Source organism: Myotis nattereri (assembly GCF_964212035.1).
Source record: "Myotis nattereri genome assembly, chromosome: 15".
Lineage (NCBI taxonomy): Eukaryota > Metazoa > Chordata > Mammalia > Chiroptera > Vespertilionidae > Myotis > Myotis nattereri.
Genome location: NC_138090.1, coordinates 50,423,850 through 50,441,584, shown reverse-complemented (window position 1 = coordinate 50,441,584; position 17,735 = coordinate 50,423,850). Strand labels below are relative to the sequence as shown.

General features: G+C 59.1%; 2 protein-coding genes across 2 annotated transcripts; both read left to right on the top strand.

Moving 5' to 3' along the window:
- Positions 1 to 2,281: 2,281 nt before the first annotated feature.
- On the top strand, positions 2,282 to 9,174 carry KLK15 (kallikrein related peptidase 15; the record flags this gene model as incomplete). Its single annotated transcript, XM_081107358.1, has 7 exons — positions 2,282 to 2,389; positions 2,868 to 3,004; positions 3,113 to 3,183; positions 7,208 to 7,364; positions 7,707 to 7,990; positions 8,090 to 8,226; positions 8,892 to 9,174. 7 exons carry the CDS (start codon positions 2,282 to 2,284, stop codon positions 9,042 to 9,044), a joined length of 1,047 nt encoding a protein of 348 aa, XP_080963484.1. The 3' UTR covers positions 9,045 to 9,174.
- A 2,912-nt stretch (positions 9,175 to 12,086) lies between these two features.
- KLK1 (kallikrein 1) lies at positions 12,087 to 16,414 on the top strand. Its single transcript, XM_081106846.1, has 5 exons — positions 12,087 to 12,216; positions 13,886 to 14,042; positions 15,120 to 15,406; positions 15,544 to 15,680; positions 16,207 to 16,414. The coding sequence occupies exons 1-5, from the start codon at positions 12,171 to 12,173 to the stop codon at positions 16,360 to 16,362; spliced, it is 783 nt and encodes a 260-aa protein (XP_080962972.1). The 5' UTR covers positions 12,087 to 12,170; the 3' UTR covers positions 16,363 to 16,414.
- Positions 16,415 to 17,735: the final 1,321 nt, after the last annotated feature.

Below are 17,735 nucleotides of genomic sequence, written 5' to 3'. Positions count from 1 at the left end.
TATTGGATCCCCTTCCCATAAAGGGGCTGGCTTTCCAGACTCGGGGAGGGGCCATGCTTATAATTTCAGCACGCGATCTGAGGCCAGTCCTCCGGCTCTCTATGCCGCCTCCTTAGTCAAGCCAGCCAGGAGAGACTCAGCAACTGCCCAGGGCCCTCTCGCGGTCTGAGGCGTTGTAAGACAACTTCAAATTCCCAGAGCTTTGGGTCATCTTAGTGAGGATCGCCAAGCCTCCGGAAAGCAGCATCCAGACCTCAAGCCTCAAAACCAGAATCAAGACTGTAGAATCCAGAGTAAAGGCTCCAGGCACTAAATTTATACTCCAGAGTCAAGATTCTAGGAGTCTGGTAATCATGGCAACCAGGTCCATGTCCGGCCTCTTTTTTTTTCAGCCTCTTAAATATACCATGCAGATTTGAAACTCCAGACCATGCTCCAAAGTCAGCCCAGGAAATCTCAGAATCTAGACCTAGACTCTAGGATCAGCCGTGGGCAAACTACGGCCCGCGGGCCGGATTTGGCCCGTTTGAAATGAATAAAACTAAAAAAAAAAAAAAAAAAAAAAAAAAAAAAAAAAAAAAAAAAAAAAAAAAGACCGTACCCTTTTATGTAATGATGTTTACTTTGAATTTATACTAGTTCACACAAACACTCCATCCATGCTTTTGTTCCGGCCCTCCGGTCCAGTTTAAGAACCCATTGTGGCCCTCGAGTCAAAAAGTTTGCCCACCCCTGCTCTAGAATCCAGGCTCCAACATTCAAAATCTACCATTCATACTCCAGGTTCCAGCTGTGTGAAGATTTCTGACCTCAAGTCTTGGGTTGCAAATGCTAGATTCCAAACTCACAGATTGGATGCTGGGTTCAAAGGCCCAGGATCTAGAATCCAACTCTGAGATGTCACTCAAAGGCCAGACCCAAATTCCAGAATGGAGACTACGCCAAAAGTCACACTCTAGAATTCAGGCCATGAATCCCCAGCTCTAGACCCCCAAATCCAGAATCCAGAACTGGGGAGCCAGAATCAGAGATCCACAACCAGAGATCTGGATCCAGAATCCAAGACCCAGAGTCCAGAATCGGGGGGTCCAGAATTCAGAATCAGAGACCCAGAGTTGGGGCTCTAGACCCAAGTCCAGAATTCAAGATCCAGAATCCTACTCCAGGCACAGGAAGCGTGGCTCTAGAACCCAGTTTCTACGCCCCAGACCCCACTTCCAGGTCACGGGCTCCAGAATCCAGGCTCTGTATTGCGACCCCCAGTTTTCAACTCTGGCCATCCTGCCTCTCCCCCCCCCCGCCCCCCCCCCCAGGAACGGCGCCCCGGAGGGGAAATTCCTCATTGTCGACTCAGACAAAAGTTTCAGCCCAATAAATGTTTACGAGGCCTCATCTCCCACCCCACCAGCCACCTAGGCGTCCAGCTTGTAAAGCCGCCTCCCACCCCACCCTACCCAACCTCCCCAGGCCCGGGTGGGGTGGCTAGCTTATAAATTCAAGCATTCCCGTGCCCTCTCCCCTTCTCCTGGCATCCAAGCTGCCCCAGATGCTGCTGGAGAGTCTGAAGCGGGTAAGATGGTTGGGACAGGAGGGGGGGAGATGGGGGGAGACGGTCTGCCCTGAGAGAGACACGTACACCACCCTGTGGGCGCTGAGAGTCCAGGTCACCCGGGTAAGCCCATGTGCCCTTTGCTGGTGGTCTACGCTGAACTTGAACCAAGAAAATGTCCTGGAGAGAAACAAGAAGGAGCTGTGTGCAGGGGGGGGGGGGGGGGTGGCGAGGATGGAGATGGGGATGCAGGGAGGGGGCTGGAGTGACTCTGGAGGATGTCCCTGAAATCACTTGTACCAAAGCCAAGAACAGGGTCAGGAGTTGTCACGGGTTCAAGCCAGCGCAGCCCAACTCCCTGAGGTGCGTCCGGTGCCAGGCCCCAGGCTGGGCAGGGCAGGGGACACGGAGAGAACCCAACCTGAGCACCCTGGGGATCTGTGCTGTGACGGAGGCAGAACAGACACCGTGGGACCCAGGAGAGATACCCGTTAGGAATCAAGGCCTCCCAGACGTGGGGGCGGAGCCTCAGGGAGAAATATAAGTTTGGAGGAGGAATTGGGGAGGCTGCCGGGCAGTGCTGGGGACCCCCCAGCCCCAGGGAGTTCTGTCTGGCGGGAGAGGCAGACACCACAGCCTGGGAGAGCTCAGAAAAGGCCTCCAGGAGGCAGCGGACCTTGAAGGGAATGGCATAGCTGGAAGGAGGAACAGCCCAAGCAGAGGCATGGAGGCATGAAATTGCAGGAGGGAAAGCGGAAGAACCCACTGTGTCTAGAAGGTTATGTCATGGGAGACCCAGCCAGCAAGGCCGGAAGGGGAGAAGCCATCCGGTCCTCGAAAGTGAGGCCGGGGGGGGGGGGGGGGGGCTGGGACTTGATCCTGGGGGCAGTGAGATTCATTCGAGTTGTGAGCACCAATCGGACGTGATCAACTCCAGGTGTAGAAAGACCCTGTGGGAACTTGAGTGGAAGAACCGACTCAGGGAGGGTGCGGAAGACCCAAGAGGCGGGGTAGGAACCTGGCATAGGGTCTGGGGAGAGAATGTTTCCTGAGCCAGGACCTTGGAGATGGAGTGAGGTCGAACCTTTTGAGCTCGGCGTGTCAGCATTTTGAAAAACCCTAACTTAACTCTGGTGCCGTGTCACATAGAGAAATTTTTTTGATCTTTGCAGCCATAGCAAAACAAAGACTTATATTTTTGATATTTATTTTATATATTTAAATGCCATTTAACAAAGAAAAATCAACCAAAGAAATGAGTTCGCGTGTCCCCTCTGACACGCGTGTCATAGGCTCGCCATCACTGGTCCGGGGGCAGGTAGAACGGTGCTGGGCTCTGCAGGCCGTGCGGGCACCTGGGAGTCTACTCCAGCGCCTGGAGGAATGGCAGACCCATCGCAGACGGGATTCCCGGGAGGAAGAGCAGGCTGGGGCTGGGGCTGGGGAACGAGGACGGTGAGAAGAAGTGTCTGAGCGGCAGGCAGGATACATCTGTGTCCCGAGGGGTCCTGATGGGGGCAGGAGGAGCCAGCCTCACCCTGTTCACTCTCTCCTCTCCCCCAGACTTCAGCAGAGCCCCAGTCCCTCCTCTACGATGTGGCTTCTCGTCTTTTCCTTCCTGCTGATTTCTGCAGGTGAGGGGGGCCCGGGCCAGGTGGGGACCCGTCTGTGGGAGTGGGGTGCTCCCTACACTCCCCCATCCTGAGCATATCCAGGTCCTGCAATCTGCCAGCCCCTCCTTTACCCAGAAGCCAACTGACGATTGGCTTCCTCCCTCACCCCTGCCCCACCTCGGCCACCTGCCGATATCTTTTAAGTCCTCACTCCATCATAACAGCTGTCAGGCGCACGGGGGATGGTGGGGGAGGTGGGGGACCACTGTGCAGTCCCCATGCCACGTGAGGCCCATGACAACAGACACAGCCACCCTGGGGTGGCACAGACCCGGGTTTCAGTTCTGGGGGCTGCTCCTCTCTTGACCCTGCCCCTTTCTGGTCAGGTTCCCCCACTGGCCCCTGGAGAGAGCAACAGATGTGGGAGGCGCCAGGATGGCCCTGTAAGAATGCGCTGGCCTTGCTGAGCGCTCAGTACGTGCCAGGCGCCGAGCTCGGCGCTAGGGAGGGTCACCTGATCCAGGCAGCATCCCCGTGGGGTGGGCAACGGGCCTCCTTTGGCAGAAGAGGGGCCTGTGACTCAGAGAGGGGAGGCCACCAGGTCAAGGTGACCCCAGGTGGCAGGAGCACTCCTGCCCACACTCACTACCACCCGTGAAGAAGTTAACTGTAACCTGATGCCTCTACCCTGGGGGAGTCGAGGGGGGACTTTCATGAACTCCCTCACACACATGACCGTCTCGCCCCAGGGGGGGCCTCCAACCTCCCCTCCTTCCCCTTCCCCCATCTGCTGCCAGCATCCCCTTGGGCTCTGTCCGTGCTCTCTCCTCCCCGCCTCCCAGCCTGCCTGCTGCGCCCTGCTGCCCCCCACCCCCACCCTCCTCCGGCTGGGACTGGCCAGGTGCGGCCTCGGTGCCCAGCTGTTCAGCCGGCACCCTCTGCCCTTCTCCGAAGGACGAGCCACCCTTCCCTTGTTAAGTCCCTTGTCCACCTCATCCCAGTTCTCCCTGCCTTTGCCAGGGCTCTTGGCCCAGCTCCCAACCCTAGAGGGCCAAGAGCATGGGCATTTGATCTTGGCGGTGAAATCCTGCCCCAGGGTGGGTGGCATTGTGTGCCTGGCTGTGACCTTGAGGGGACATACGCATGTCGCCCAGTGTAGGGAGTCACGGTCCTGTGACCTTGAAACATCCCCGTGGGCGTCCTTGTGCGTGGTGCTGTTGGAGGGAAGGGGAGCGCATGATCCTGCTCATATATGTGTGAGCCAGGTACCCACACATGTGATGAGTGACGCTCTCCCCCAGCCCCCAGCCCCCAACCCCCAGCCCCCAGCCCCCCACGGCTCCTTCTTGTACATCCAGGACTTTTTCTTGGTTCAGGTTCAACTTGAACACCAAACAACTGGCTTGGAGGCCTTGAAGGGCCAGACCCTGCATCCAGACATGGCCCTTTGAGTCCCCACAGAGTGGCTTGGGCCTGAGTCACAGTTTTGACCTGGACTATCTTGATCTGGGCCTGGTCATACATCTGACTGACTTTGGCTTAAATTTGTGTCCACAACCTGGACATCCACACGTTCTCTCTGCATCAATAAATCCATGAGTCCTTTATTTAAAATAACTAACATTTATTAAGCTGTCGCCGTGTGTCAGGCATCGCACACACACACACCTATCCCATCCTTACCACAATCCCATCTTACCGATGAGGAGACAGAGGCACAGAGAGGTCAAATAATTTGCTCAGAGACTCACAGATAATATGTTTGGATGCGGGGCAGGGGTTGAGGGAGTATAACTCTATCCCTCCAAATTTAACCACCATACTACAGAACCATGCCTGTGAACAAGTTCTGGGGGGTCAGTGTCTCTCCACATGTACCTTTTAAAATATATATATATTTTTTATTGATTTTTTATAGAGAGGAAGGGAGAGGGATAGGGAGTTGGAAACATCGATGAGAGAGAAACATCGATCAGCTGCCTCTTGCACACCCCCCACTGGGGATATGCCCGCAACCCAGGCACATGCCCCTGACCGGAATCGAACCTGGGACCCTTGAGTCCGCAGGCCGACGCTCTATCCACTGAGCCAAACCGGTTAGGGCTCCACATGTACCTTTATTAAAGACCCCACCTTGTCTGTCCACACCCCCATGTGCAAGTGTGAGGACCTGTGACCTGGTGTGTGCGGACCCACACTGGGTCTTCTGTTTGCAAGCCTGTCTGTGAGTGTGTGTGTGTGTGTGTGTGTCTGTGAGTGTGTGTGTGTGTGTCTGTGAGTGTGTGTCTGTGAGTGTGTGTGTCTGTGAGTGTGTGTGTGTGTGTGTCTGTGTATGTGTGTGTGTGTGTGTGAGTGTGTGTGTGTCTGTGAGTGTGTATGTGTCTGTGAGTGTGTAAGTGTGTCTGTGAGTGTGTGAGTGTGTCTGTGAGTATGTGAGTGTGTCTGTGAGTGTGTGTGTGAGTGTGTCTGTGAGTGTGTGTGTGCATGCTGGCACACACGCCCATATCTTAACTGTCTACATTCCTACACACATATGAACCCCTGTGCTGTGAATATTTTTTTTAAGATTTATTTATTATTATTTTGTTGTGGTTGTTAATCCTCACCCGAGGACATTTTTCCATTGATTTTTTAAAAATATATTTTTATTGATTTCAGAGAGGAAGGGAGAGGGAGAGACAGATAGAAACATCCATGATGAGAGAGAATCACTAATCAGCTGCCTCCCACACGGCTCCCCGCCCCCCCCCCCCGCCCCCCCCACTGTGGATCAAGCCCACAATCCAGGCACGTGCCCTTGGCCAGAACCGAACCCGGGACCCTTCAGTCCGCAGGCCAACGCTCTATCCACTGAGCCAAACCAGCCAGGGCTCCACTGACTTTTCGAGTCTGCAACCGAGGTACGTGCCCTTGACCAGAATGAAACCCAGACACCTTTAGCCTGACAACCGATGCTCTATCCACTGAGCTAAACCGCGGGGCCCTGTAAGGTCTATGCTGTGATTCCTGAAGCTGCAACTCATGTAGGTGCAAGTGAGTTTCAGCTTCAAGCACTGCCCATATCAGTTCCCACGTGTGGAAGACCCGTGGCGCCTGCCCCCTTGCCCATGACCTTGTGTGGTCTTGCCTGTGTCCTTGTACGTATGACACACTGCATTTGGCCGGGGTGCCCAGGCTCCGGAGCCAAGACTGTGTGTCATCCGTATTGAGTGGCCACATCCATTTGATGCCCGTGACAGCTCAGTGACCTTGAACGGCTGGCTCCAAGTGGCCATCTGCCTGCGCGGTACCCACTGTTTTTGTCTCTGCTCCCAATGACAGAACTCTTCTCCTCCTCTGGCCCCTTCCCTGTCCCCTCCCTCCCAGAGCCCTTTGGCAAATGGCTGGGGGCCAGGGACAGGGGCACCGTTGTGGGGAAAATAAGCAAGAGTTGTAAAAGCTGGAGAGAGGGCGGTGCCTAAAAATCAAGACAATGTTTTGGGGGAGGAACAGGTGAAAAATATATAGTGAGGGCAGGGTGCAAGGAAAAGAACCCTGACACAGCCCGGCCAGCCTGGCTCAGCGGGTGAGCATCGACCTATGAACCAGGAGGCCAGGGTTCAATTCCCGGAGGGGGCACATGCCCAGGTTGCAGGCTTCATCCGCAGTGTGGGACATGCAGGAGGCAGCCCATCCATGATTCTCTCATCATGGATGTTTCTATCTTTCTCTCCCGCTCCTTTCCTCTCTGAAATCAATAAAAATATATATTAAAAGAAAAACAGCCCTAACCAGTTTGGCTCAGTGGATAGAGCGTCGGCCTGCGGACTCAAGGGTCCCAGGTTCGATTCCGGTCAAGGGCATGTACCTGGGTTGCGGGCACATCCCCAGTAGGGAGTGTGCAGGAGGCAGCTGATCGATGTTTCTCTCTCATCGATGTTTCTAACTCTCTATCCCTCTCCCTTCCTCTCTGTAAAAAAAAAATCAATAAAATATATTTAAAAAAAAGAAAAAGACTCTGACACCCCCCCCACCCCCACCCCCACCCCCACCCCCGCCCGCCCAGCAGCCCAGGACAACAGCGGCAAGGTGATGAAGGGCGAGGTGTGCGTGCCCCACTCCCAGCCTTGGCAAGTGGCCCTGTTCGACCGCAGCCGCTTTAACTGCGGGGCTTCCCTCGTCTCCCCACACTGGGTGCTGTCTGCCGCTCACTGCCAAACCCGGTAGGAAGGCGGGGCCCCGGGTCCCGAGGGCCTTGGCGGGGAGGGTCTAGGGGTCTGAGAACCTGGACTCTGCAGCAGAGCCAGCTGGAGCCTGAGGACTGCGTTCCAGGCGGGCGCAGGCCCGTGGGCGCTTTGGTCCCTGGGGGGTGGGAGGGGGGTGGCGGGGGGAGGGCTGGGGCTGGACCGATCGGCTTTGGGGCTTTGGGGGGAGGGCAATAGGGTATCTAGATTCCAAAGGGGTCGGGGCGCCCCAGGTGGCCCGCTCTTTTATGTTCCTGTCTACTCCTCCCCTGCCCCCGCGGGTAATGGCCCGCCCGCCCGCCCGCCCGCCCGCCCGCGCAGCCACATGAGAGTCCGCCTGGGCGAGCACAACCTGCGCAAGCACGACGGCACCGAGCAGCTGCGGGCTGTGAGCCGCATCATCCCGCACCCCGGCTACGTGGCGCGCACCCACCGCGACGACCTCATGCTGGTGCGCCTAGCCCGGCCCGCGCGCCTCTCCCCGCACGTGCGCCCCGTGTCACTGCCCGCGCGTTGCCCCCAAGCCGGCGAGCCCTGCGTGGTGTCCGGCTGGGGCCTGGTGTCCGCCTACGAGTCTGAGACCACGGGGAGCCCCAAGTCACCAGGTGCGTGGGGACCCTGTCCCCCAGGGAGGGCTCTTGGGCGGGAGAGAACACGGGCCTGAAAAATGGATGGGGTCACTCCAGGCTCGCTGTCCTCCCCAGTGGACCTCCCAGACACCTTGCACTGTGCCAACATCAGCATCATCTCCGACTCGTCCTGTCGCAAGGACTACCCAGGGCACCTGATGGGCACCATGGTGTGTGCGGGGGTGGAAGGCGGAGGCACCGACTCCTGTGAGGTCAGAGCCAAGGGGGGGGCACGCCCCGAGGAGAGGAAGGGACCCAAGTTTGGGAGTAGGGGCGGGGGGCGGGGGGGGGGGGTCGGATTTTGGTTGCTTGGGGCCAGAGAAGGTACTAGGGGTGGGTCCGGGGATGGAGAAGGAAGGGCAGTTAGAATGGGGGTGAGGTTGGAGTTAGAGACCGTGGTGGGTTTGGGGCGGCCGATGTGGTGGGGGGTTTGGGGCGGCGGATGTGGTGGGGGGTTTGGGGTGGCGGATGTGGTGGGGGGTTTGGGGTGGCCGATGTGGGGTGGGGGGTTTGGGGTGGCGGATGTGGTGGGGGGTTTGGGGTGGCCGATGTGGTGGGGGGTTTGGGGTGGCGGATGTGGTGGGGGGTTTGGGGTGGCATGGGCTGGAGTTAGGATGCCAATGACAGGGCCATGGGTGTGGATCTGTTTCCGTTTTGAATGGGAACGGTGTCGGGGTTGGGGCGGGCGGGCGTGGGGCTGGACATGGGTTGGCTGAGCGGGGTTGCGTCGGGGTCCGGTTGGTTGGGTTCACCTGGGTTGTCTTGGGTTAAGATGGGGTGGGGTTGGATGTGGATTGAGATTGTGAATGGTGGTTCGGAGGAGGCTGGGAACACGAGCCCCGAAGCTTCTCACTCCAGCTTCCCCTTCTCCCCGCAGGGTGACTCCGGGGGACCCCTGGTCTGTGGGGGCATCCTGCAGGGCATTGTCTCCTGGGGGGACGTCCCCTGCGACACCACCACCAAGCCTGGGGTCTACACCAAAGTGTGCAGCTACTTGGACTGGATCCGGGACACCATGAGGAGGAACTGACTGTTTTGGACCTACCCACCCACCCCGACCCCCACCCCTCGTGTCTCTGACTGAGCAGACACTCCCATGGCCGCTCATCCTGACCTGGGACACAATCAGCCACTACCCGCCCCCCCTCCAAAAAACCCCATGTGTCCAAGGCCCCGTGTTAGCCAAGGGCTTGTCCGGTCTGATGTTGGTGCTCACAGTCACCTGTTTAACACCAAGATAACAGCACGGGTGCAAGTTTCTCTGCAAACATTTCTGTGACTTTCTTCTGGGGATGAGGGGACATGGGAACCAGAGGCCGGGCGGGGAACCCAGACCCGATGTACGTGGTTCCTTTCCACCCACTGTCCTGACCCCTAGGTGAGGAGAAATGGCCTGAAAGCAGGGGCTCTGTTCCCTCCACGCATGCGATCGGCTGTGTGACCCTGAGAAAAAGGCTCAACCTCAGTCTGTGAAGCAAGGGCCCTCATATGGCTTCACTCATAGGGTTAAGGGAGGAAATTCATAGGAACTGACTCAAACAGGGCCTGGCACGGGGGGGGGGGGGGGGGGTGCGCGCTATATCTCCGCACACGTGACTACACGGTCAAGAATGAGTACATTTTTCTTTTCAAGGTTTGGTTCCCGGCTTCCTGGTAGCCATGGCAAAAAGGCAAAAACTCTCCTGTCCTAGCCTAAAGCAGAGACTGGGACCCGGTGAGCTGCTTCGATTTTACCAAAGAGCCAGGAGAGCCCCAACCGGTGTGGCTCAGTGGATAGAGCGTCGGCCTGCGGACTGAAGGGTCCCAGGTTCGATTCCGGTCAAGGGCATGTACCTTGGTTGCGGGCACATCCCCAGTAGGGCGTGTGCAAGAGGCAGCTGATTGATGTTTCTAACTCTCCCTTCCTCTCTGTAAAAAATCAATAAAATATATTTTAAACAAACAAACAAAAACAAAGAGCCAGGAGAACAGGGTTTACCATGGAGGCTGCAGGAATCTAGTTTTTTATTCTCATCAGAGATAAAAAAAAAAAATAAAAAAAAAATAATGTGATTTTCAAGGTCACTGGATGTTGAGATACATAAATCTGGCCCCTGAGGACTCTCTATTCCAGAGGTTCTCAACCTGTGGGTCGAGACCCCTTTGGGGGTCGAACGGCCCTTTCACAGGGGTCGCCGAAGACCATCGGAAAACACAGATATAATTACATATTGTTTTTGTGATGAATCACTCTGCTTTCATTATGTTCAATTTGTAACAATGAAATTGGGGGTCGCCACAGCATGAGGAGCTGTATGAAAGGGTCGCGGCATTAGGAAGGTTGAGAACCACTGCTCTATTCTATTGGGAGAGGGGAGACTGGAATTGGTGGAGGGGATGCTCTTGACCTTGGAAGGCAATGGATTCCTGAGACTTGAGGACATGACCTTGAGCATCGAGATCTGGGGAACCAGGAGGTGGGGAGGGGAAGGGGATCCCAACACTGCCTGGGGGAACAATGGTTTTTGAAACTCCAGGGAACATACGCAGGGGGACCACTGAAACTTTCTATTTCTGGATCTAGGGGGGGCCTAGAATTGAAATGGGCACCCCAAGATTTATGAGAGGAACAATAGATTCGAGGACCTAGGCAATCAGAAAGCCAAAGCTTCTACTTCAGGGGCATCTAGAAGCCGAGAAGCTGGCATCTCGGCTCCGAGCAGTGCAGGGCGCAGGGAATTGGAGCCCCACTGTCGGTATTTGAGGGGACACGGGGGCTTCCTTGGGGTTCAGGAATTTGGGGCTTTGTATTCGGGGGGAGCCTGTGATTCCTCCACCTTCCCACTCACTCCCCCACCTACCCTTGTTCCCTGCAAGATGACGAGGCCTCGGTGCTCATCTTGAAGGAATGATTTCAGTCAAGAGACAAAGTACAGCCCTGACCGGTGTGGCTCAGTGGATAGAGCACCGGCCTGCGGACTGAAAGGTCCCAGGTTCGATTCCGGTCAAGGGCATGTACCTGGGTTGCGGGCACATCCCCAGTAGGGGGTGTGCAGGATGCAGCTGATCGATGTTTCTCTCTCATCGATGTTTCTAACTCTCTGTCCCTCTCCCTTCCTCTCTGTAAAAAAATCAATAAAATATATTTTTTTTAAAAAGAGAGAAAGAGAGAGATGAAGTGCAGCAAAGCAAGCAGGAATGTATTGGCCGCAGCAAATGCCCTTCGTGAAACAAAGAAGGGCTTAGCATAGAAGCAGCAACCCAGGTGGGGCCGCTCTGGCTCACTAAGAAGTCAGACAGAAGGGAAGGGGGCCTCGTAGACGGGCTCAGGGGTGAGCCCAGGACGAGGTGCCGCTGCCCACTGCTCCCCTGGTTGCAAGTTCCATGGGGTCCCTTAGAGGTTAGGAGATGCCTGCCTGGGGGGAAGGGGGGCAGGGAAAGGCACAGGTGTGCGCCCCAGAGGGAGAGCGTGAGCTGGGCCCTCTGTCTTAAGGGCTTTTCTTTCTCTCCGGCAGGTGAGCAAGCTCAGGGGAGGCCTCAGGGGAGGGTTTCAGCAGCGCAGGCGCCCGTTTCCCAGGTGTGCCCTTTCAGGGTCCCGGTCTCCACTGCTGGGCTGACCCCGGGATCAGGGGCCCTTAGTTATTGCAGCTGGTCCTGACGGGCAGCCATGGCCTCACTTCTCTGGTGCTGCTGCTTTGCTGGGCCCGGAGCTGAAACACGGCTGAAGCCTCGGTGTGGGGGTTGAAACAGCAGGACCAGGGAGCGATGCGATAGGGGAGGAGAGTTTACCTGGGAAGGGGGGGTGGGGGGGAGAGGTAGACACCCAGGCTTTCCGCCCTGTGACCTGCTGTATCTGGCCCATCGTCCTTGCTCTGCTCGGATTTGTCTAACTGCCAATGACATCCTCACTGGCTCTGTCCCCAAGATCAACAACCCAGGAGCTCCGGGCCCTGCCCCGGCTGCCCCCCTCCACCCCCCCAACCCCCCACCCCCACGCTTCCAGGCCCTTCAGAGCAGCAGCTGCTGGTTCTCCCGTCCCTTCACAGGCCGGGTGGGGGGAGGTGTCCAGGATCGGAGTGCCAGCAGGGCAGGGGCGGGGCCCTAGGGGCTTTTAAAGGCTCCTCAGGGAGGCCCTCCTGGTTCACCAACCTGCCTGCCCCCGGACACCTCTGCCACCATGTGGTTCCTGGGCCTGGGCCTTGCTCTGTCCCTGGCCAGTACCGGTAAGCCAGCGGGGGAAGATGTGGGAGGGGAGCCGGCCCTGCCTCTCACACCGCCTTCCTTCCCTCCCAATATAATATAATAAGTTCTTTCCCTCCCCACCCAGCTCCCCAGCCTGCACCCCTCCAGCCCACAGTCCTTCCCCCACCAGGGCCCAGGCTCTTTCCTCTCTCTCCCAGCCTCTCCTCCTCCTTACCTTTACAACAGTCCTCACTCCCAGGAACCACCAGAACTTTCTACTCTTCCCCCCTCAGATCCCGCCCCAGCCCCTCTACGAAGGGGGCATCCTGGGCCATCTCAGTCTCGCTCTTTGGGGGACTCCAACTCTTCCAAGGACCCCCCCAATCCCAACAGACCCTGGGACCCTGATCACCCCCTCTCACCTCTCCAGATCTCTACGGCCCAACGGTCTGGCTCCCGAGTCCCCCAATCCTACCACTCCAGCTGTCAGCTCTCACACAGGTCCTCCAGTCCCTGGCATCCGGTCCCCCAATCCTCCCAGGACCCCCCAAATGCCATCAGACGCCTCCGACGGGGGTTCTGTGACTGTCTCTTTCTTCCCTCACGCTTTGCCCCGAGACCCGCATCCAGCACCCCGGCCTTGTCCTCCAGGAGAAACATCGCACCCCCAACCACCTGCTTCTTCCCTGTGGACTCTGCATCCTTCCTCCAGCTGAGCCTGCTCCCCCTGCACCCCCTGCACAGCTCTGGTTTTCTGGGACAACACCCCCGCTCCCCAGGATCCCATATGCCTTCCCGGCCCAGCTGTCCTGCCCCTCCCGCCCCAAAGTACCCAACATCACGTGGGTCCTCCCTGCATTCCCACAGCTGCTTGGCCCCTGGTATGCCTCTGTCTCCATTCCTGTCCTAACATCACTCCCAAGGGACCCCCCTTTCTTTCCGGTCCGCCCCCCCCCCCCGACTGTGACCCAGCTCCATAGACTCCCCACCATCCCAGAATGACTATCACCGGCTCTCCCGCCTTTTGAGCCCAGTCTTGACCCCAGCCCTGTCCCGGGGCTCCCACCCCCCTTAGAATGCCATGTCCTGGTCACAGGACCCCAAAGCCTACAGGAGCCCTCTCCCAGCCAGACCCTGTTGGCCACTCTTTGGCCTGGAACCCTGAATTATCTCACCCAGGAGCCCCAGTCACCCCACATTCCCCAGGTGCTTCTTCTTGACCTGATTCCCCAAATCCATACCCTTTCCAGAAGCCCCGAAAGCCCAACCTCCCCCCCAAAAAAGGTCCCTAATCATTTCATCATCCTGGAAGCCCCTTAACCCTCCAAAACCTCTCGCCCAGCCTCTGAGCCCCTCTCTTGAGGCCTTTAACCTTGGTTTCCCCTCTCAGAACCCACAGCCTCTTGTCCTACAGGCCAAGACCCCCCCCCCATCACCCCACAAAGCCCACCCCGTACCTGATGGGGTCAGCTCTGCTCTCAGCAAAACATCCTCCCACCCAAGTCCAGCCACCACCCCCTTCCCCCTCCACCCCCAAAGTCCCAGAGCCTTCAGATTCCTGAGCCCTTCCTATCACTCCTGCCCATGTCCTCAGACCTGGGCCCTCTACCCCTGCGTCCCTGCGTGTCCATAGCCCGGCCCCCTCTCCCAGTCCAGTCCCCTGGCCCCATGGCCACCTCCATCCGCCCTGACTCAGCACCCCCTCTGCAGGCGCCGTGCCCCCAATCCAGTCCCGGATCGTCGGAGGCTGGGAGTGCAAGAAACCCCAGCCCTGGCAGGCAGCCCTGTACCATTATAACCGCTTCGAGTGCGGGGGCGTCCTGGTGGACCCCCAGTGGGTGCTCACGGCTGCCCACTGCATCAGCGAGTGAGTAAGGGGGAGGGATCGGTACAGGGTTGGGGGTATCTGTGCTACCACAGGACTGGGCAGCCAGCACTGACCCTTCAGATGACCTCAGGGGACGCAGAAAGGACAGGTCGTGGTCCCGGGTCACAAGGAGAGAAACAGGGCTGGAACTGGTTGACCAGAAAGCCCTCCCACAGCCGCCTCAGTCTGCCTCTGTCCCTCCCCTAGATCTCTCTCCTCTCTCTCCTCTCTCTCTCTCTCTCTGAGTTTCTGCCTCACTCCCTCTCCCCATCACTACTGTGCGCACACCCCCAGCATGGGACTGAAGGGGACCCCCAGAAAAAAAGGGAGGGTCGCCCCCAACATTTTGGGGGAGGGAGCTTCTCACACCGCCCAGCCCCGCCCTCCAGGAGCCCCACAGGGAAGGGCTGGTCTCCGGTGGGGCTGCCTGAGGGCCACGGGGGCAGGGGAAGGAATGAGAAGAGGAAGGGAAGGTGCTGGGGAGGGAAGGAGGACGCTGACCTTGGGCTCAGGGCCAGGCCACCCGCCTGCTGGGGAACCAGCCCCGAAGCCCCAGCTGCTGCCGAGCTGGGCACAGGCCCCTCCTCCCATCTGCCCCCCCCTCCTGCCCTCCCCCCCTGGTCTCTCACTCCCTGTCACCCCCTGGCCTCCTCGGCTCCCACCTCTCTCTCTCTCTCTCTCTCTCTCTCTCTCTCTGTTTCTCCCTCTGCTCCCTCATTCTGTTCTTTCCTGCTGCTTCCTTCTGTCTGTCTCTCACCGTCTCCGGCTCTTCCTCATCCCGCCCCCTTTCTGCTCCCACCTTCTCTGTTCTCCCTCCCGCTCTCCCATTCCCCGCACCTGCTTCAAGCCCTTTTCCTCACTCCCCTTGTCCCCGGATCAGCCTTGAATCATCGTCTCCACGGGTTTGGAATCTTTCATGCTCTCTCCCTTTTCCTCCTTGTTCCTCTCTCTCTCTCTCTCTCTCTCTCTCTCTCTCTCTCTCTCTCTCCAGCCCCATGCTGCCCTGCCCCTCCCCCCCCCACCCTTCTCTCCCCCTCCTCCCTCCTCATGCCCTGCGTTCCCCGTCTCCCCCCCCAGCAATTACCAGCTCTGGCTGGGTCGCCACAACCTGTTTGAAGAGGAAGACGGGGCGCAGTACGTCCAGGTCAGTAAGAGCTTCCCGCACCCTCAGTTCAACCTGACCCTCCTGAAGAACCACACCATCCACCCCGGGGAGGACTACAGCTACGACCTCATGCTGCTCCGCCTGGCCGAGCCCGTGCAGCTCACGGACACCGTGAAGACCCTGGCCCTGCCCACCCGCGCCCCCAAGCTGGGGAGCACCTGCTACGCCTCTGGCTGGGGCAGCACCAACCCATACCCATGTAGGTCAGCCTGGAACCCAGGCACCGGGGGGTCGGGAGGGGGTGGGGGACTGGGGACCTGGACTCCGGGGTCTGAGGGAGGAGGGCCGAGGAGCCTGGAGGCGCCGGCCACAGCCATGCTTCCCCCTGGCCCGCAGTCGAGTACCCAGATGAGCTGCAGTGCGTGGACCTCACACTCCTGCCCAACAAGGTGTGTGCCAACGCCCACCCCGAGAAGGTGACGGATGTCATGATGTGTGTTGGACACCTGTTGGGTGGCAAGGACACCTGTGCGGTGAGCTGACCTGCTCCCCCCTGGGCCTCAGCATGCTGGGGGGGGGGGGGTGTCAGGGGCAGGGGTCGGGGGGTACTCAGGTTCTGGCCTGGGGCTGAGAGCTATCCAGGCATCTGTCTCCAAGGCTGCCCAGATACTGCCCCCTCCCCAGTGCTCCAGCTCCCTCCTCTGCCCCTTTCCTCCTCACACCCCCAATCAGGTGGCCCACGCGTCGCCCTCCCCCCTCTAACGCGCCCCCGGGGCAGAGAGAGCTAGCTGGGAGAGGTGACATCTGAGATGAGCCCTGAGGTGGGAGGGTCCCGTGGATGGATGCCCCCTCCTCCTCCCCCCTGCAGGGACTGTCCTCCAGGGCCCTGGTGTCCCACCCCCATTGGCTAGAACTCCACGCGCTGTCCCCCTATTGGAAACCTGCCACCTCTTTCTGGGAGTGGACCCCGGAGACAAGTGTGTCCCTCCCCACAGCTGGACTCCGGTCTGCAGGCAGAGCCCCCAGCCTCACTGACCTCACTCTCTCCCCCTCCTGTAGGGTGACTCCGGGGGCCCGCTGATCTGCAACGGGGTCCTTCAAGGAATCACATCCTGGGGCCAAACCCCCTGCGCCCGACCCAACACGCCCGGGGTCTTCACCAGAATTCTGCCCCTCGTGGGTTGGATCAAGAAGACCATGGCAGCCAATGCCTGAATGCCTCTGCCCTATCCCTGACCCCCCGCACCATCCCTCCCCCCCCCCCAATTAAAACCAAATATGCATCCAATTTGCATGGAGTTCTGGTGTCATCTGGCCTCCCAGACACCCCTTCCCCCACACACCCCCTCCCGCCCCGTCTCCAGGGCCAGGGCCGGAGTCTCCCCGCCCTCCCTGTGTTGGGGCGGGAGGCGTGCAGCAATGGACAGGGGAAAGGATGGGGCAGAGGCAGGTGTAGACAAACAGGCAGAGAAGGAGGCGGGACTCCAGGCCGGTTCTCCCACACGCTGGGGCCGACCCTGCCCCGAGGGAGAGGGCGCAATGGAGGATCGGACTCTGAGAGCGGGGTGGTGCCCACATTTTATTGTGGCGCAGAAGCCAGGAAGGTGGGCAAGGGACGCTGTGGCAAGCTATGCCTTCCTGGGGAGGGGCGACAGCAAAAGCTGGGTGTGTGTTGTGTCCGCCCAGGGGCAAGAGGAGGCATCCAGGGGCGGGGCTGGCCCTCGGAGAGGGAGGAGTTCCAGGATGAAGGGCGGCTTTGGGGTGTGGCCTATCTGGGATGGGGGCGGGGCCTAGCTAGGATGGGGCGTGGCCTGGCTAGGATTGGGGGGCCTAGTAGGATCTGGGCGTGGCCTATCTGGGATTGGGGCGGGGCCACGCTAGGATGGGAGCAGATCCACACCCACTGGCCCCTTGGCGGGAGCTGCGTGCAGAGCGGAAGGGGGCGGTGTCTGACTTCTGGGATGGGGACGAGGGGAGGACTCTGGACGGGAACAGAGCCGCAAAGGGTGGGCCCAAGCTGGAGGGTCGCGGCTTTGTCAGCAGCCCTCGGAGGGCGAGGCATGTTCTTAGGGAGGCGGGGTCTCCGTGGAGGTCAGATCCCCGCCCCCGGGCCCAGGTACCCGTCCGTGTCCTGAGCAACCATGGCTTAGGGAGGCTTGGCGGGGATACCCTGGCCCGGGAGCGAACTGGACTTGCGGTCTGAGTCTGATTGTCTGGACAGGTGCCTCATAGAACTGAGCCGCCAGGCCCTCACAGAACTGAGCCGCGAGGCCCACCGCCAGTAGCTCACCCGCCGATCCCAGCGGAACGAGGCCTGGCTCCACATGCCCGCGTAGTTTAAGTAGCTCAGGACTCCTGGGCAGGAGGAGCTGGGTAGGCGGCTGGAAGACCAGTTCCGCAGAGGCCCCGCCCCCTTTCCCTAGGCCCCGCCTCCTTGGGTTCACCACCATCTGGGCCCCAGGCCCAGCCCAGGTTTCTCCCCGGGCCCGCCCCTTCTTCCCGAGGCCCCGCCCCTTCTTCCCGAGGCCCCGCCCCTTCTTCCCTAGGAGCCCGCTCTCACCTGTCCACAGTATCAAGGCGCCGCTGCC